Below are 20,434 nucleotides of genomic sequence, written 5' to 3'. Positions count from 1 at the left end.
GTGAGTTGACTAAAGTTTCCTTTCAATTGAAAAAATGAATCTTTTCGCTTCTAGAATCTAGGCAAGGAAAAAATGCAATAACTAATGGCGACGAAGGTGTGAAAAGAAACGACTGATTCACATTATGTGAACGTTGATGATGATCATGGACATAGGCATGAGGCATTTCAAGTATCTCATGAATAGAAAGTAGAAAAAACAATCACTTTACAATATGAGTACATTGAAGATGATATTGCACATAATTTGACAGGTTACCTACTTCCACCAATGATAGTTCTGATCACCGAGACGTTTAAACTTGTAGAGCTTGATTTCACTTGTCCATATTGCTTCTATGTTTGTACACAGGTGTCTCAGTTTAAGATATAGTAATAGAACATTAGAACTCACAATTTTTTATCACTTCCGGTTAGTTGTTTTATCTAAATCATGACACTCTATAGTTCATAACACTTTGGAAAGAAATTTTTTTAACTATTGGTAAAGATCTATCTCTTTCCATCAGTACAAGATCATGGGTTTAAAGTTCAGTCACTCGTAAGATCTGGAGTATAGGCCCTCAACAAAAACCCCGAGACCGAGTGCCTTTTGCCAGTTGGTCATCATTGAAATTGTAGCTTACCTCACAACCATAATGTACATACATGATGTGCATTTTCTTAATATAAGCTACCAAGATTGAAGATTGATGTTTATGAGCAATGATTCCTACAGCCAAGTGCATTTCTTAGTGGGAAATATGAAGTCCCCTTTTACTCAGAGGAAAGATGTATACTGGCCCAGCTTATCTCTTCTGAGTTGTAACGAGGTTTTCTGTCCCCCTTTCATTGATCGGAAATCACTTGGCTAAATCAAATCATTACCTTAAATCCATTGTCTGAAAAATTACGACTATGTAGTCCTAGTGGATCGATAGATTGATAAATTCTGTCGTCAACATACTAGAACCTTCAAAATTGCAAAATCAACTGTCAGTCCATCAAAACAGAATCACCTTACTACCTATCATCTGTAATGGAATCTTGGCGGTAAAGAAAGGAAAGCATGTAGAGTACTATTTAAGTATGGCAGCTGTTTTATAAAATTATACCCTGTGTCTGCAGTGTTAAACTGATTATAGGAAGAAATTTAGGTAGAGCCTTTTAAATTAATTATAGGGATGCAGAAAATTGCGTATATGGGCTGAAGCAGAATACTCAGAGAGATTTTATTGAGCTGCAGAAGAATGCATGAACAACATAGCTATCTGCGAAGATTACATTAAAATCACAACTCAAGAACCTCAGGTTCTTATCAAGAGATACCATACAGGTCCTTGAGTAGACAAAGGCAAACCTTCGAATATGGCATAAACATGGCCTTTAGGACTTTCTGGTAACTCGTTGAAGTGCTTGTCTTATTATATTTACAGATGGCATAGTTGATCCTTTCACCTGCATTATTACCATAATCATTCAGTAGGATACCAAAAACGGGAAAGGTGACTGAAAACTTAATAGCATGGCCATTTTTGCAGCAAAAGAAACCACATGCATTCAGATGAGCAGGCAGTTTAGTGTGCTTATTTTACATATATATAAAAGTTTGGCAATTAGAATGAACCTTAGAGTTAATCGTCAAAGAAAGGTTTCCATCAATCTTGGAAGATTGAACCGAGTGAGAATCCAAATGAAGGTTGTTTATTGCGCCCATGATATCTACAAACAACTCCTCTCGCCAAGGACATTCAATCTCTATGACAATGCCCTTCCCTGTTTTAGAAACTTTCACGTCGTCAGTCTTATTGTCTTCCTGATGCAATTGGTTTATAGCATTCATAGCGTTGGTACCAGAACCCTTCCTCTTATTCAGCACCTGCTTCTTGCTGTAACTTACTCTCATGTCGCCATAGTTATCAGAAGTACTCTCTATGACATTAAAAATTCTCTTTCCCCTTCTTGCTTCTACGTCTACAAGCTCTTTCTGAGATTCTAATCCCTCAACCCTTTTCTCAAGATTTCTAAGGTATTCTATAGTCTCATCAAGCAATGACACATTGTCAACCTATAAAAAATAGAGAGAGAGATCTGAAACAATGAGAATTCAAAACTCACATGAGAGTGTGTGAAATATATCACTACGCAAAATGATCTCAGTCTAGGGTTTTAGCTACCTTGCCAGTTGAAGGTACTATCGATCTAAGAATCATAAACTTTTCCTGCATCTTTTCTCTTTGCCTTCTCTCTTCTGGTGCATGGTTTGTATCAGATTCAAAACTCTCTGGTTTCCTTATTTTACCATCGTTATGCTTTACAGGAACTTCGTACAGTACCTTTTTCAGCAATCTTTGAGAAGTTCCACCTGACTTGTATTTACACGGGGATCTGCCTTTTTTCCATCTAACAAAGCATGAATCTTTTATACTGCTTTTGAAACATGGTCCCATAATCAATTGGTGGGAAGTCTTCAGAAGGGTGGACACAATACCTTGGTAGTTGATATCATCTTCCAGAATCTCAACTGAGGTCAGTTCCATATCCTTGGAGCCTTGAAGCTCAAGTAGACGGTTTTCATCAACCTTGTTATATTTATCTTGTTGAGGGACAGTCTTTTCAGGGGCTATAAAGGTTTCGGATATACAGTCACTGGAATCTCCAGAGTCGAGGAAAGTGTTACTGATTTCACCATCCATTAATTGCCAGCTTTTTTGCTGAGAGGTGCCATCATCAAGGCGTTCAGCCACTAGTGATTCCTTTGCCTGATAATTTGGCTCAACTTCTTCTAAACTACCATTTGAGGAGCACATGTTGCCTTTTTCCCATTCAGTATCTGGGTTCAGATCGGCATCAGCAACACTCTCAAAAATTGCCCCTGGAGTCCCCAAGAAAGATTTTATGTGCTGGACTATACTAGGATCCTCTGAAACCTTCAATAGGACAAAAATATAAAATCAGCAACAGACATTCTTTAGTGTGCTAAAACAAATATTTAGGCATTTAAACTGGGCCAGACAAATTATTTTCAGCTTACCAGGTCAGTTGTACCAATTTCAATTACGCCATCTGAATATGGAAAGCATACAACTGTCTGAAACACAGAAGACGTGATGATGCTGATATTTCAATTGGGTTAATTATCAACTAGGTCACTTATTACGCTTGGAAAATATCAAGTGGGTCACTGCGAAATTTTTGGTCTCATTTGAATCACTAGAGTCATAAAAAATATCAAATAGATACCTCTAATATCTTTTCGAGGAGTAAACTTTATTTTTCATTGAGTTTCACACATTTATCTTAGCTATTAGTATAATCAAATGAAAAGTTATGAATTCTAGTATTTATGATAATATATTCAGATTTTAAGAAATTTATTTACTATTTATTTTTAATTTTACAATTATTTTGTTTAATTTATATCAAATAAATAATAAATGAATTTTTTTAAATCTAAATATATTATCGTAAATACTAGAATTCATAACCTTTCATTTGAATAAACTAACAGCTAAGAAAAATGTGTGAAACTCAATGAAAAATAAAATTTACTCCTCGAAAAGATATTAGAGGTATCTATTTGATATTTTTTATGACTTTAGTGATTCAAATGAGACCAAAAATTTCGCAGTGACCCACTTGATATTTTCTAGCGTAATAAGTGACCTAGTTGATAATTAACCCTATTTTTTCAATTGGCCGTATAATTTTAAAAGTCAAGGTTGAAGTAAGTACCTGAATCAATGCACTCTGAGAAACATCATGCGATCCAGATATGGGATGAAAAACAAAAGGAGAGGAATTTTCTTTAGTAGCTAGGACATTTTAAGCAGATATAAACATAATCCAGGATCACAGAATATACATACCTTTGCAAGCAGAACACGATTAAACACTTTGCTATCTGCATAATTTGCATTGCACAACCAAGTGGTTTGATTTTTTGCTAATGATCTCCCAGGCAACCTATTAAGTACAAAATACGTATCAAGATGTTAAGTACAAATACGCAATTCACATTTCAAATTATAAATTACTGATGTTTGGGACAGCTTTCTGCAACTAAGAAGTAAAGTCAACTTCATATGAATCAAGAAAATAACAGTAAACTCAAATCTAAACAAGATGAAAGTGTGAAATACCCTTGGCCACTATTGAACACAAACGACATGCATATCAAGAAATACCACTCGGTATCAGTAAGATCTTCAGGAGATAATGCAGCAGAAGGCCTTGCAGAGTGTCTGTTGTTTTCGGCATCCAGGAGGGACTCATAAAGTTCTCTCAATTGCTCAGTCCTTTGTAATCCAAGCTGATCAACATTTAACTGTTCTGCTTGAATTGTTTTTCGCGTCTTTATATCTCCATTGTAGTACCCATCATCCCACTCCAATACCCTAAAAAAATTTCACCATACATTACTACCAAAATATCAGATTTTTCATGTGAATCTGCAGTTTACTTGCTACATATGACAAACCAAACCAACATGTACAGATAGTAAACAGAAAATTTCAACAAATACTATGAAACAATGTACTAATCATCCACCTACCCCTTTAAACTTAATCTGTAAAAAATCAAGAACCAAACAATTATGAAAAATCTAGAAATTCTATGACCGAGGTGAAGAATCAGCTCTAAATTACAGAAAAGATGAGAACTTGAACTGACTCATACCCATTCTGTGATGATGAAATGGCCCAGAAAATTGCATAGCTCCACTGAATCTTCTTAACAGCAAGAGCCAGCTGCTTTCTCAGGATCTCTGCCATTGTTTTCTCCTCTGGCTGATCAAAATCTCTTACTCCTCTGTCATAAATAAAGAAGATAGCAGCAGAAACAAAGAGTGGCAATATAATATTAGTACCTTTATTACCATATACTAGATCCCTCCAACCAATAAGGAGAAAGATTTAACATGTGCCACAAAACAATTACATGTATATATATTCTAGTTGTTTGATCTTGTTTTGTACCAACTACCAATAATTTGAGATATTGTGTGAAATTGTATGAAAAGTGCTGTTTGAAAAGTAAGCATGCAATGATTCATTACAAGAAGACATGGCACAAACTAACCAAGACTTAATATATACCTGTCCCATTCGACTTATTTAATTATTAAAAAATAAATTAAATTTCATTAATTTTTTTTTTTACGTAGGAACCCGCAGCCGAACCAGGTAAGAATCTGTGACCAAGAGGATACAAGTCTCCTCTTTTAACCAGCTGAACCAACCCTTGCGAGCTTGAATTTCATTAACTTATAAATTACTGATATGCATTCGGAATTGTATGATTATTTCAGAATTCTGATTCCACCTGAAAAAGAAAGAGGACAGTATGTACAACAAGTTCAGATTTTTATAAATGATTGTTGACTATTAACAGTAGATTTTGGTTTAGTGAACTGGTGATTTGAATGTGAAAGAAGCATGTGAGTATGGGGTACACATGGAGGAGAAGTGTACAATAAAGGTAATTTAATGGGGGTGATAAATAACTTGTGAGCAAATGGAAGCTTCCAAAAAAACAGGAGAAAATGGGGTGAATCTGAATGCAAGTTATCTAGAGATGGTCAGGTCAACTTGATAAGATGAGAGAAGAAATGACAAGATATATAAGGGTATTATTTATGAAGATAAATAAGGGTGTTATTTATGGCCAATATTTATGCCAATATCTCAGGAACATGAAAGGTTGGACAACATATAGTGAAGGTTTCCTTCCAAAAAAGACATATAGTGAAGGTGATGGCTCTGGCTTGAACAATAATATCTGACAATATTTGAAATAATCTAATTTATGATTTACCTTTTGTTAAGAATATAAAATATAAAATGATAGTCGAATTTTTATTCATTTTTATACGTTAAAAATTCACATTTACAATTAGATGGTTAGACATTATATTTATATTTCAAAAAAAATGTATAAGTGTCACTGAGAAAAAAATAAATTTTTTCCCTCGGAACAGTGTCTTTAACCATCATTTCGATGAAATAAAATAATATATAATCACTTTGTTAGAAATTTAAATTTATGAGAGAAAAAAAGATAAAATTCGGTCATCAATTTATACTTTAATATTTCAAATGAAAATTATAAAAAAGTAATCTGAAATTGATTCGTGAACTTGTAAAAGTTTAACAGAGTTGTAAAATATTAATGAAAAAGAAAATTGAACATTTCATGAGTGGCAAGAAAAGTGATATAGGGGACTAATTATTATAATGGAAATTTAGCATATCTACGTGGACATATTAGAGCATCTCCGACCATCTAAAACCATTGGCTAAAAGGTGAGCCAGAGGTGAGTTGGCTTACTTAAAATAAAAAAATTTAGCCAACAGCTCCAAAAACTCAACTCCAACCATGCTCACCTGCTGTCTATAAATTTAGCCAACCTCCTATGGATGGCTAAATTTGTCGAACCTCTACAGGTCTGTAAGAAAATCTGTAAGAAAATTGTACATCATTTATTACCATATTGAATTGATATATTCTATTTTAACAATTTAAAATATTAATAACATACTATTTTTAAATTATAGCCAACCAATATAGTCGATACCATTGAAGCAAAGTGTCTTATAGGTTCAGCAAATTTTACATAATGTCTTACAGATCCAATTTAGCGCCAACACCGTTGGAGATGCTCTTAGAACCGCAGATGTATTTTCCATATAATATGAAATATTGGGTAGCACGTAATGCCTAACTGACGGGACTTAATATATGAATTAAATAGTAATCTGCATTATTTTAGTGAAATTTGGATCTTTTGAGTGTCAAGAATAACTAGCTTTGATGGAGGCTTTTTAAGCAAATCACTCGACCAACTAATCACTATATTTGGTGAGTAACTGTCGTTCATAGTCAAAGGCGTCAAGAATTTATTTGTGGCTACTAATATATTTTTTTAAAAGAATTTTAATCGATAGAGAGGAGACTTTGATCAAAGAATTTCGAAATTATTGTTCAAAAGAATCAAAGGCAGGTTTGAAATAATAGAAATATGTTATATGAGATGAAATTTGAGATTATTTCTTATTATGCTAAAATAATATTTAGTATTTGAGATAATCATACATAATAATGATAGTATTTAATATTTAAATATAATCAAATATTAAAATTATTAGAGAACAACTCGTGCAACGAATATAATATATCGAGCATTTTACATCTTAGCTTTTATATGTTTAATTAATTAATTGATTATATTTAATAAAAATATAATAGTTAATAGGTTATATCTAATATTTTTTACTTATATATATTAATTGTAAAATGGGTCTTTCTAATGTGTGCCCAAGGGCACACAATAAACACTAACTTTGATGAGTTTGGTGGTTTTTTATTGGTGGACTTGGTGCAAATGCAGGGGGGTATGATTGGAGGACCAATAAAAATGTATCATACTCATGAAAGTTAGCGCTTAGTGTGTGCCCATGGGCACACCACAGAAAAACCGTTGTAAAATATAGTAAAATTAAATAGTCTTAAAATTTATTAAATTTAAATTTGCAATACATTGAATATAAAATAATATAAAATTTAATTGCAAATACAACATTGTATTTGATTACACATGCATAATCGAGTATGATTTGATTTTACAGGTAAATGGATGATTGTTAACTTCACTGTATTTTTACTCAAAAAACTTCACTGTATTTGTTCCCATCTGTCGAATGAAGTTGTATAATATGACATATTTCAACTTAATTTAAATAATTTGATTTTTTAATTTTTGTTGGGTTTTATTTTCTCTCTCATTTTGAGAGTCGACTCTCGTAGTAGGGTTTCAACCGTCACTTCTCGGTATTTCATATCTTCATCTTCTCACTAATTAACCCTTTAGCTCTCTCATCTCCCTTGTTACCAAGATTGTGCATCGTTTTGGGATGTAGTGTGTACGTGCCCATTGTTGATTTGACTGATAATTCTGAACATTGGACTACAAATGATGCTTGCTAGTTTCATTACTAATGTAGGTTGGTTGCTCGAGATATCATTCTAATACTTTTTATATCAAAAAATATGAATATTCTATTTGTTAAGCGATCTGAAATCAAAACGACTATTTGCTTAGTTCGTTCTTTATTTCACAATCAGATTGTAGTTGACAGTTCGGGGATTTGTCCCGGCTGGATTTGTGCTTCGTATTAATAAAATCTTTTGTTTGTCAAAAAAATTAATTTAATTTTTTAAATATTTCTAGTGAATAAGTTTTGTATATATACGAATGATATTTAATAATTTATACAATAATATATATATATTTCATTAAATTGACAAAATATCAACAAAATCTTAGACCCCGACTAACACATACTCCTGCAAGGCGGGAATACATACAAAATTCCAAAATACAACACTATCAAAAATCCCATTATCCGACAAACATATACACACAAATTTGTATCTATCATTTCAAAAACAAACACAAAAGCCCAAACACAACACTTTTTAAAATTTACCAATTTCATCTTTCATCTATTTATATAGATTCCGTTAAATTTCTCACCGATGCGCTCAATTTTCACGATCTGGAGCTGAAATTCATCGGAAAGGTTCGTGCTTTCACTCGCATTTCACCTAGGGTTTCGTTTTGGTTCGATCTGCTGGTGCTGTTTAGTGATTGAGTGTGTTTGTGTGTGTAATGTGGGGTTTTTAGGGTTTTTTTGGAGTTGATTGTGATAAAGTTTGGTTTTTTAGTTGTTGATTTGTGGGTTTAGTGGTGAAAGATTGAATCTTTTGGGAGTTGGTGATGTGGGAAGTGTGATTTAGTGGGTTTTATCGCGAGAAGTTGTGTTATTTGGAGCTAATTGAAGTGTAATTTACTTTTTATCACGAGAATTTGTGTTATTTGGAGCTAATTGAAGTGTGATTAACTTTTATAGTTGTTGATTTGTGGGTTTAGTGGTGTGAGATTAAGACTTTGGGGAATCGTGATGCGGAAAGTGGGATTTAGTTATTTTTATCACGAGAATTCGTGTTATTTGGAGCTGACTGCAGTGTTATTTACCTTTTTAGTTGTTAATTTGGGGGTTTAGTGGTGAACGATTAAAACTTTGGGGAGTTGATGATGTGGAACTTTGAATTCACTAGTTGTTATTATCGAAAATTCATATTCTTTGGAGCTGATTGTAGCGAAATTCACTTCTTCATTTGTTGATTTGTGGGTTTAGTGATTGTTGAGATTCACAATATCTAGCTGAAATTTAGTTGTTTTTTTAATAAGGTGAATTATGGAACCATTTTTTAGCAGTTACGATTAATTATATTAATTTAGTGTGTAAATTCTTATGCTTGTCTATTATAAAAGTTTCTCGGTTTTTCACTAAGCTTTGGGAAGTACATTGTGACTATAGGCACTGCATAATTCCGGTAAATTACTTTTGTATATCTCGACCAACTCCACTGTAAGTCAATAATGCATTTCAGTCTGAATTGCTAAAGACAAAACCAGGGATTTTTAGTAATTACAACTGAATTGTGTCACTCGTTTATTTCTTGTGCCTAGTTACATTAAACTTTTAAATAGATTAAGGAAGATGGGGACGGTGTTACTTCTTGCTGTATTCTGATTTTATTTTCACATTCTTTACTTTGAAGTTTGAGCATGTGTGACTTATCTGGATTACTTGCTGTATGTCCATAGTAGATCTATCGAGACAGATATATCTACCTAGTTTGACATGAATTCACACTCGGAAGTGTTTTTGACTGAAAACATGGAGTCCAATGGCTTAAATGAAGCTCTTCGTGATGTTAATGACCACCCAGGTAACAACTTAAATGGTTCAATTCAAGGTATAATTCCAGTGTTTATTTTGCTACTGTTAGTAATTGAATATAATAAAATTTGAAAATTTATTTATTAATTCAGTCCAAATACAAGTACAAGCACACACTGTTTTAAATTAAAGTTCCAATCTAATATGGAAGAAGATAATTTGGTTGCAAGCTAGTGTCGTGCCAATTATGACTAGTTAAGCACACAAATGCTCCCCATGGTTCTAATATGGAGAAAATTATTTGTCATTGCAAATATAGGTTATTCTAACTGTAGCTGACTTTGTTCCCAAGTTCGACACAAAGACATGCTAAAATAGTCTTTCTCTTGAAATATCACTTTAGATCACAACTTTTAGACTCTAACTAGACTAAAGCTTCTGCTGGTATGCAAAATTTGATAAGTTTTTTTCATAATAAGACTGTATGCTTACTTTGTGTTTTAATACTTTATTTTTGGTGGATCATAGGACCATTGACTGATACACTTAATACTGGAAACAAGTCCCGTGATCCTTTTAACTCGATGGATGGATGTTTTGCTGATGTTTCTGCTGCAGAGATTTCTGAGTTGTTGAAAGTGAACAGTATAGAGGTAACTATGATAGCTATTTCTCCGTTATGTTTTGAGATAATGCTGTATGAGGGGATTCTCGTAGCACGTAATTTGGTTTTGCAGTTTTTCCTTAAAGCATATGTGCTGGTACTTCATCGAACACTAACAGCCTTTCAAATGTACTGTGAACCACTATACCGATTATACTGCATCGTAACTGCTGTCCTGTCATGATTTTATAATTTAAAAAACAGCCCATTATGACTAAATATTATTTATTATAACTAATATTAGTAAGTATTAGTATTATTACTACTACCAAGATAGAAATACATGTCTTGGATTGATAATAATAGATTAAACAAATGATATATTGTACACCTATGAGAGGCAGTCCTAGTTAGTAGTAAGTAATGATGTGCTTTAAATGCTTCAGGAGCATTCACAATGACCAGACTGCACCAGTCCATTCATAAATCTTTGCACCAAACCCACACTGATTAGGAAAGTGTGCGGTGCACATTGTCCGCTTTATGCCTTTTGCCCTGTCTGTGTTCTTTTGGTCGAATTAGTCATGTCTACATATGTTTGAATTGTAGTATTATCTCCTTGTTTGCTTAATTCACACCTACACGTGTGCTATGTTTAATAAGCTAATTATGCATTATTCTTTTGACAACTTTTATGTGCATTGTGCAGAATGCGTCTACTCGGTCACTTCTCAGTGTTGCTAAGAAGATTTTGGATGAAAATATAGAAAGAAAAAATGGAGATATTCCCAATGTATGAAACTTAATATTGCACCCAGGACTGTCATAGTGTGGCACCCAGAAATATTTTATTTAAGTTATGTAGCTAGTTCCCTTCGTTGTGTTTTGTATTTTAACTAAAACTATGTTTTCAGCGTGTAGCCTCTTTATTAAAAGTTGTAATCCAAGAGATGGACCAAAGGTTTTTTAGGCAAGCTGAAAACTTGAGAAAGGTATACACAGTATTTTGTAATATCACAGTTTTGCTTATGGTCATATTAAATTTTCCTGTGTATAATTATATTAATAGCTTAGTACTTGACTGCAGCAAAAGTGTACTTACAAGTCTCGTGAGGAGAAGCTTCAAACAAAGATAAGAGTACTAGAAACACTTGCAACAGGGACCACAGAAGAAAATGAGGTGCTATTTAAAGGGAATGTGCACATAGACTAAATATAGTATTATTTATTCTATTTATTTTGTTTTTTTTTTGAATTTACCGTCTGGTTGTATGTGTAGGTTGTCCTGAATCAGCTTCAGAAAACAAAGGTGCTTTTCTTGTCTACGAGTCTTACTTTTATTGTCCTTCATTCAAGACACATTCCTTTGATTTTGTTAGAAAGATTAAATTGCTAAACTAGTCCAATTTCGTGTTGCTTGGTTCCTTTTAAGACTATATAAACAACACATGTATGCAAAGACTATCTTTAATCCTCAATTCGACTTGATCTGTTTCTCCAAAGTAGTATGCTGGCTGCTTTCCAACAATGTACTTCTTTTAATACCTCATATTACTAATTGAGCCTGAGTCATGACTTGTAAAGAAGTCACCATGTAACTACTCAATTTTTACTGGTTACGGAGTCCAGATTAGAGTATTTGCAAATGCCAAGGTCAATTTTATGAGTTCTTTGACTACAATATTTCCACATCACTTTAATGCAAAGGAGCAGATTTCGGGCCTTTTTGATATGAATGTGTATCACCATAACCAAGAAAATCTGTAGTATTACTCTTTTTTGTAATATTAACTTCAATGGTGTCTTCTCTCCCTGATTAATTGTGGTGAGGTCCAAGCATATTCAGTTCATCAGCATAAAATAGAATCGGAGTACAAAAAAGATGCTTGTTTTCTGCAAAGTTGGATATCATGGGGGGATGTTGCTTGTTTACTATTTGTCATAGAGTAATCTTTTTACTTTGGGCATATTTAAATCTTAGCTCATCATCTTGTTTATCTTAGCTCATTCAATTGCACGTTGCATGCACAGATGGAGAAAATGGAAATAGAGGAGAAAAAAAAACTTGAAGAAGAAGATGCAGTTAGGCTACTGAAGCTCAAAGAATCTAGTGATAATCATGTCATAACACTTCAGGAAGAACTAGATGTGACAAAAAGGACATATGAGAAACATTGCTTTCAACTGGAAAGTCAGGCGAAAGAAGCTAAAGTTGAGTTACAGAATAAGATAACTGAGCTTGAGTGTCTTTTAGCTGATTCAAGGAAGAAGGTGGAAGAGCATCAGGCCTCGACACAATCAAAATATAGGAGATGGAAAAGGAAAGAACTTGGATATAAGAGATTCCTAGATTTGAACTCTGGATCCCTGCAGGTTTTTGATAGATTAGTATATCTGGATTATAATTATGTAAATCTGTGTATTTCATGATCTTATAATATGTTATGCAAACTACTCAGGATTTAAGGATGCTTTCCAACTCCTTAAAGCAAGAAATTCTGAAGATACGAAATTTTCATATGGAGGAACTCAATGACTTAGGTACATTCGATAGCCCAACAGTATGTTGAATCAATATATAGCCATTGTACTTTCCGGCTTAGTTTCTCATCTTCATCTTCTTAACAGGATTGAAGCTTACAAGCCTGGTTGAGGCTGCTCAGAATTATCATGTGGTTCTAGAAGAAAACAGGAAGTTGTACAATGAAGTCCAAGATTTGAAAGGTATTTTGTTTTTCCTTAATTATCATGGTTGAGTTGTTTATGCTCTCAATAATTTTATCTAATCTAAGCTACCTGAATCTTTATTTGGCAGGAAATATTAGAGTTTATTGTAGGATCAGACCATTTCTTTCGGGACAAAGTCGGAAACTAACCACCATTGAGTACATGGGCGAGAATGGTGATTTGGTGGTAAAAAATCCATCAAAACTGGGAAAGACCAGTCACAGGCTTTTCAAGTTCAATAAAGTCTTTGGTCCTACGGCAAGTCAAGGTATCAACTAGCTGAAGAACATATGATTTCAGTTGTTATTAGTTCAATCCAGTTGTTGGTGTTAGTTTTACTTCTGAATTTCATAAGTTATAATATATCTTTGCAGAGGAGGTTTTTCTAGACACCCAACAATTAATTCGGTCGGTTCTGGATGGATACAACGTTTGTATATTTGCATACGGCCAAACAGGTTCTGGAAAGACTTACACAATGGTATGATACAATTATGATTCACATGTTGACAAGTTTTTCTTTTAATAATTTTTATGCGTGCAATATATTTGCTCCATGTGTATGCTATAATTTGTTGTTTTTTTGCAGACAGGACCAAATTTATCATCCAAAGTGGACTGGGGAGTCAACTATCGTGCCCTGAATGACCTCTTTCATCTGTCACAGAGCAGAAAAAGTTCAATCACCTACGATGTTAGTGTCCAGATGGTCGAGATATACAATGAACAAGTGCGCGATTTATTAACGGGAAACAGTCAACAGAAAAAATATCCTTTACCTTCGCATTTTGAATTAGCAATAGTTCAGTTTTACTCGTATCTTCCATTTTATTGCTGTTTAGCATCAAATAGACGCAGAAGTTGCGATTCTAGTTTTCTTTAACTTGCAACACTCTAGGAATTTGGAATTCTACTCAACCAAATGGTTTGGCGGTGCCTGATGCTAGCATGCACCCCGTGAAATCAACGTCGGATGTCTTGGAACTAATGAATATTGGATTAATGAATAGGGCTGTTGGTGCTACAGCCCTAAATGAAAGAAGTAGCCGATCTCATAGGTACATTTATTTGCAACCCGATATTCTTTTAAGTTAAACCTGATATTTTTCGAGATCATTATACAGTTTTTGCTTTCTCAAAATTTATGTTGTATCCCTTTGTTGCAGTGTTCTTAGTGTTCATGTTCGAGGTATGGATTTGAAGACCAATACAATTCTGCGTGGCAATTTGCATCTGGTAGATCTTGCTGGGAGTGAAAGAGTAGATCGCTCTGAAGCCACTGGGGACAGGCTACGTGAGGCGCAACATATAAATAAATCATTATCTGCCCTAGGTGATGTGATATTTGCTTTGGCACAAAAAAGTCCACACGTGCCATACCGAAACAGCAAATTAACTCAAGTTCTTCAAAGCTCTTTGGGTAATTATGCATTGATTCTTATTTATGATGAACATAGAAAGAATCGGGTTATTGCTCTTTATAAATGTGATTTAACGAAACCATAAAGTATGGTAGGTCAATATGTTTGTTAATTGCTATATGTCTAACTTGCTTTTTGCATTATGTATTTCCTAGGTGGCCAGGCAAAGACACTTATGTTTGTACAGCTCAATCCAGATGTTGAATCCTATGCTGAAACCATCAGTACACTGAAGTTTGCTGAGAGAGTGTCAGGTGTTGAGTTAGGTGCAGCTCAGAGCAACAAAGAGGGAAGGGGTGTAAGAGAACTTATGGAGCAGGTTAGATACTTTGCTATTTTCTGCGACAGTTTTTATTTTGAATATCTTATTTCTTGAAGAAAATACAAGCTAGAAAACAAGTGAGCACTTTAACTTGCTTCCCGAAAATCTCATGGGGATGGTCAAAATTTTTCTAGCAGTCAGTGTTGTTTAAGGCGCACAATTTAGAAAGGCGCAAGACCCAGATTTGAGGCGCAACTCGCGAAGCGCCGTTAATTGCGCGCCTTTTGGCCAAAAAACAGTTACTCACATATCTAACAAATAAGTAATACTCCGTACTAAACATATTCTTGACATTCAAACATAACAAAGAGCATAAATAACATGATAAAAGTGCCAATAATAAAGCCTTAATCAATAAGGTTCTCTATTTCAAAAGCTGTGGTGTTATGTAGCTCAATCTTCTGCCCTTCAAATTCTCTTCTCTTACTCCATCATCTTCAACTAGTAGACTTGATGTTGAGTGAATAAAAGCTGAGCGGCTGAGATCTGAGAGATGAAACTCTAAAGTGTGTTTTTTCTCCTTTTAACCTTCTTTTTATTTTATGAGCGCCTTTTTGCAATTCTTAGCACTTTTAGCGCCTTTTAGTGCCTTTTGGATGATTTCAGAATCGCTCTAAAGCGCACATTTTTGAATCGCAGATCTTGCGCATTATCGCGAAATTCAGTTTGCGTTGTGTTCAATCGAATTGTTGAACACACGGTTTTGGACTTGGAAAGCATTTTACTATCCAGATTCAATCATGTCGGAAGACTGAAAAACAAAAACATACAACTAGTATTAAATCTTTCAGCTAGTTTTAATTTGAAGATGTAAGAAAATTGACTAGTGTGGAAAGCACTTAATTTTATGTTTGAGAGATGTGGGAGAGCTAATGGTGGCTTAGTGATGGGTGTCAATCTTGATGAGGTCCAAATCCCTCATATTTTCGAGACCCTAAGAGTACACATTCCAAACCCATCAAAGGAGCAGTCTGCTGGAATTGTCCAAGAATTTAATCTGGGCTTTATTGCTTTCCTTTGCGTGCTCAAGTAATCATGAAATGAAACCTCTGCATGTCATTCCAAAATCCTAATACCTCTCGTACCGTCAAAAAGTTAATATATCCCCCTTCGTGAATGCTAACTTTATCAGTTCATGATAATTAACTTAAATAAGATTTTAGGGCTACAATGTTAGTTGATTGATCTACGGTCTACAGACATGTGTTCTCACTAAATATGTCTGGCAGTTTCTTTGCATAGGGTTCTGAATATTAATTTTTTATCCTTTTCTTGTTGATGTTTATAGGTTGCAATTTTGAAGGACGCAGTTGCAAGTAAGGATGAGGAGATTAGCCTTCTACTGGCTAAGACTAACTTAAGTGCTGAGAAACGTGCTTTGAGCTTACCTAGTTATGGGTCTTCCTCTCCCAGAAGACACTCCATAGGCAGTCCAAGGTCAAACAGAAGAATATCAGGTTGTAGAAGTCCCAAAGTTTTTGGAAAAGCAGCTTCAGATATTGAAAAGAGTTCAGAGGACAGTGATAAGCATTCTGAAGCTGAATCCCGGCTTTCAGATGACTTGAGACACAACAAGGAGTTTTCCCAGCTATCACGACCTGCTGCTATAGACGCTACTCTAGGTCTTACTGAAGAAGTTGTATCAAGAATACCTTCAGTACATAAACGTCATAATTCTAATGATGATTTTGAACTCCTTGGATTTGGGGATGCAGAGTCCGAGGGGAGACTAAGTGATATATCAGATGGTGTTCTCTCCATGGCAACAGAAACTGATGGTTCAATTGCCAGTATTGTAGAATATACTCTATTTCCAGAAGCTTCACTATCAACATCGGAGGTTATAACAGAAAGCACAATACCAGCAGCTGAGAGCACAAAGCCACCGGTGGAGAAGTAAGCATTACATATAATTGATCTTATTACTTTCGGTAATTTGTCTGATATAGTTTAGTGAACCAACTGAAAACTCTTGTGCCCTTTACCTGCCCTCTCATCTTTGTAAAATGTCAAATACTTAAATGAATTACTTATAATATTCAATTCAAATTTAGGTATATTAAGTGCTTTATCTACTGTCCATAAGTTATGCATCTTCTTTTTAAAATTTTTATAATGCTTGAATTCCAGGTCCAGTGTGTCAGCTAGAGTTCCAAGACCTGCGCAAAAGCCATCACAAGGATCTTCTCGCATGTCATCATCTAGAAGCTCCACAAAAGTCTTGCCAAGTATGCATAACTATTACTTTGAAATTCCAGTCTATATATTAAGTTATATAACATTTTATAATTCAAGAGCAAATCTTCTAATACTTTTTACAGACTTGTTGCCAGCAATAAACAATTATCTAAATATCATTCCTTCCCCCTTCTGTCTGTTATTCAGGTTCTAAAAAACCAGCAACGGGCAGTTCCTCTATAGTCAAGTCAAACAGCGCATCCTCTTTACTCAAGTCCGGCAGGCGGCGTTTATGAAGCAAGATAGGCGTTTGAGGGCCGAGTAGCTCCCTGTGTCGGCTTTCAGTCCTCCTGAAAGCATGAAAACATCGGTGAAACTTATGTCAAATTAACATTGGTAGTGTAGTACTATTACTAGCCAAGTGTCTGGAAATGCAAGTGAAAAGTAGATTATTTATTGTATATCAAGGTGGTTGTAGTTGCCAATTTAGACATCATTTTCTCTTTGTAGACTATATACAGCAAGCTTAGAAGATGTTGAATTGCTGGTGCAATGTGGACACAGAGGTTTGTTATTATATTTATTATTAAAAAATCCTTACATGTGTTTTTTAAAAGATTTATTTGTAAAATATGCAACCAACTTCCAGGCATCTTTTACTTTCATCCAGGTAACTCTGTTTTAACGAAATAACTCTATTGGGCATGGGCCCGGCTAATTATTGGATTTCAGTGTAGCTCCCAAATTACTGAATTGGGCCGTGCTAATAGAGGCCATGCATGTAAAAGTATGGACCTGACCCGACCCAGCAGAACTTCCATGCTGGATAGAACGAGTCGCGGGAAGATTGAATCGACAGACCCAGACCTCTTATGCAAGATAGTAATTAATACTCCCTCCGTTTCAAATTAGATTTCCACTTTAAAAAAATCACACAATTTAAAAAAGGGAAATCTATAAAACTACCTACCTTTTCTTTTATTGTTTTCAAAAATACTATCTTCCAGAATTATTTTTAAAAATACCTTTTCATAAATTTTTTTTTTTAAAAATACTGTTTGCAACTTTTGCAACCTCATTTGCAACTACAGGCGGCGCCAGCCGTGTTGCAACCTGATTTCAAGTTCCAGTTTTCAAATGTCATTTTCGACCTCATTTTCGGAATCGATATATATATATATATATGCATATGGTTGTATTCAGTTGCATATGGTTGCATTCAGTTGATTCTATTGTAATCTAATGGCCCCGCCAGGGGCACACCATACATATGTTGTTACTTACAGTTTTCAGTTGCATTTAGTTGCAACTGAGGTTGCAAAAGTTGCAACTGCAGTTGCAACCTCATTTGCAACTTTTGCAACCTCATTTACAACTATATATAATTTTCAGTTGCATTTAGTTGCAACTGTGGTTGCAAATGAAGTTGCAACAACTTTAGTTGCAACTTCATTTGCAACCTCATTTGCAACTTTTACAACCTCATTTGCAACTTTTGCAACTTACAGTTTTCAGTTGAACTAGTTGCAATTGCAGTTGCAACAGTTGCAACTTTCCATTTTTATTTGCAACTTTTGCAACCTTATTTGCAACTTTTGCAAACTCATTTGCAACTTCATTTGCAAATGAGGTTGCAAAAGTTGCAAATCGTATTTTTGAAAAAAAAAAATTTATGAAAAGGTATTTTTAAAAACAATGAAAAAGATGGTAGTATTTTTAAAAAAATAAATTTACAGATGGGTATTTTTAAAAAGATCTCTTTAAAAAAAGTGGTTGTTCACAAATTAATTGCATCAAAATATGTGGAGTGAGATTGATCTAAGAAATATAAATAAAAGATATGCGGAGTAGAATTGATTTTGGAAATATAATTTTGCATTGAAAGTTGAATTGGACAAGTAATTTGAAACAATTTTTTTTTTGAAAGTGAATATGTAAATTGAAACGGAGGGAATATTATATATATAATTTCAATAAAAATTATAAAAATTAGGTAAAAAAAATTAATTCTAATTTTTACTTTCTATAATTTTAATCAGAGCCATGTTGATTATATTTGGCTAACTTCTAAATACTCCTATCGATTATATTCAGCCGGTCTCTGGTAATTTGGAGGAGGATTTTGCATCGTCTATTTTCATATTTATATAATACTAGTTTTTAACTCGTGCGAAGCACGGGCGGGTATATAGTTCGTAATTTAGTATTTATAATTTAAATTTTAACATCATTTTATTAGTATTTTCGTATTAATGGATTGAATTTTAATTAAATTATAATATTCAACTGACTATATTTTCTCCCGATTACTTAAAAATGGACAAACCCAAATATATATATATATATATATATATATATATATATTAGAATTTTAGTACATTTAATCAGAATTTAGTACACATAGATTTAAAAATCAGAAAATTAGAAAATTCTAATCTTTTTCAAACATAGTCGATCGTGTAATACCTTTGAAATATTCAGTAATCTAATCAATCGAATTTTAACGTAATTTTGTAATCTTAGTTTTTTTTTACAACAATAATTTTTAAGATTAAAGTTAGAAAGGATTATGTAATGGTTATATTGAAATAGAATACGTTAAAGTTAAAAAGAGTTATACGAAGTTCTTGTTAAAAAAAGATATTCAAAATTGTATATTTATAATTTTATTTATAACATCATTATAATTTTTTTAATAAAATATTATATGATAATGTATTGTTAGGAGTGTTTTTAGTATTTGAAACTGTTTATAATACTAATAGACTCCACATTTATAGACTTGTAGTACCAAAAGAAGAGTACCAAACCAAAAAAATATAACTAAAACTTTGTACTACAAATTATACAAATTATACCCATGTTGGTTTATTATAGTATAGTATAGATATTTTATATATAATAATTTGAAACAATAATAATATATTATTTTTAGATGATATTCAAACAATGTAAATAGTATCACTGAGACAATATATGCGTTCAACAAATTTACGAAAAAGATATCTTTTAAATTTGATTTAATTATATATATTTACAATTCTAACGGAAAAAGACACATAAATAAATAAAAGTTACATATATGTATATATATTTTCAATTTGTTGATATTGAATTTTATTTGTTGAAGTTTAAAAAATTCGTAGTGAAATTGCATTTCTCTTGTAATATAAAATATTACATGATAAAAAACAATATATAATTTTTAAAATATAAATAATCATTATACTATTTTGCCCCCTAAGAATGATTTATGGATTTAGCAAATTTTATATAATATTATTGGACATAAATCATCAAAAAACTGTTGCGTTCTTAATTGTTGCACTTCGATAGGTTTAATTATAATGATTAACTAGCCTTTAACCCGTGCAAAGCACGGGCGCTTATATAACTCGTAATTTATTAATTATAATTTAAATCTTAACCCCATTTTATTAGTATTTTAGTATTAA

The 20,434-nt window shown here is 33.3% G+C and overlaps 2 protein-coding genes across 5 annotated transcripts; one reads left to right on the top strand and one right to left on the bottom strand.

Annotated features, from left to right (window-relative positions):
- Positions 1 to 252: 252 nt before the first annotated feature.
- On the bottom strand, positions 253 to 5,001 carry LOC108210744 (transcription factor EGL1). Of its 2 annotated transcripts, XM_064089760.1 has the most exons (9): positions 4,659 to 5,001; positions 4,121 to 4,375; positions 3,848 to 3,944; positions 3,714 to 3,728; positions 3,013 to 3,069; positions 2,156 to 2,908; positions 1,606 to 2,046; positions 1,339 to 1,436; positions 253 to 951 (listed from the first exon to the last, which is right to left on the bottom strand). In XM_064089760.1, the coding sequence occupies exons 1-8, from the start codon at positions 4,751 to 4,753 to the stop codon at positions 1,365 to 1,367; spliced, it is 1,785 nt and encodes a 594-aa protein (XP_063945830.1). In that variant the 5' UTR covers positions 4,754 to 5,001; the 3' UTR covers positions 253 to 951; positions 1,339 to 1,364. The 2 variants fall into 2 exon arrangements, with proteins under 2 accessions (XP_063945830.1, XP_017237627.1); XM_017382138.2 differs by lacking the exon at positions 253 to 951 and having other exon boundaries at positions 1,187 to 1,436.
- A 3,417-nt stretch (positions 5,002 to 8,418) lies between these two features.
- Positions 8,419 to 17,575, top strand: LOC108204994 (kinesin-like protein KIN-14J). Of its 3 annotated transcripts, none has more exons than XM_017374729.2 (19): positions 8,419 to 8,560; positions 9,655 to 9,776; positions 10,256 to 10,380; positions 11,041 to 11,124; positions 11,246 to 11,323; positions 11,419 to 11,511; positions 11,611 to 11,640; positions 12,363 to 12,704; positions 12,791 to 12,872; positions 12,960 to 13,055; positions 13,147 to 13,326; positions 13,433 to 13,539; positions 13,648 to 13,826; positions 13,952 to 14,116; positions 14,225 to 14,478; positions 14,635 to 14,798; positions 16,090 to 16,697; positions 16,932 to 17,029; positions 17,187 to 17,575. In XM_017374729.2, the coding sequence occupies exons 2-19, from the start codon at positions 9,689 to 9,691 to the stop codon at positions 17,273 to 17,275; spliced, it is 2,862 nt and encodes a 953-aa protein (XP_017230218.1). In that variant the 5' UTR covers positions 8,419 to 8,560; positions 9,655 to 9,688; the 3' UTR covers positions 17,276 to 17,575. The 3 variants fall into 3 exon arrangements, with proteins under 3 accessions (XP_017230218.1, XP_017230217.1, XP_017230219.1); XM_017374728.2 differs by having other exon boundaries at positions 8,420 to 8,560; positions 9,652 to 9,776; XM_017374730.2 differs by having other exon boundaries at positions 8,425 to 8,560; positions 9,606 to 9,776.
- The last annotated feature ends 2,859 nt before the right edge of the window (positions 17,576 to 20,434 follow it).

This window comes from Daucus carota, chromosome 1 (genome assembly GCF_001625215.2).
Source record: "Daucus carota subsp. sativus chromosome 1, DH1 v3.0, whole genome shotgun sequence".
NCBI classification, from domain to species: Eukaryota; Viridiplantae; Streptophyta; class Magnoliopsida; order Apiales; family Apiaceae; genus Daucus; species Daucus carota.
Note: the sequence above shows the minus strand (reverse complement) of the source record. Positions and strands in the feature narration are given on the sequence as shown.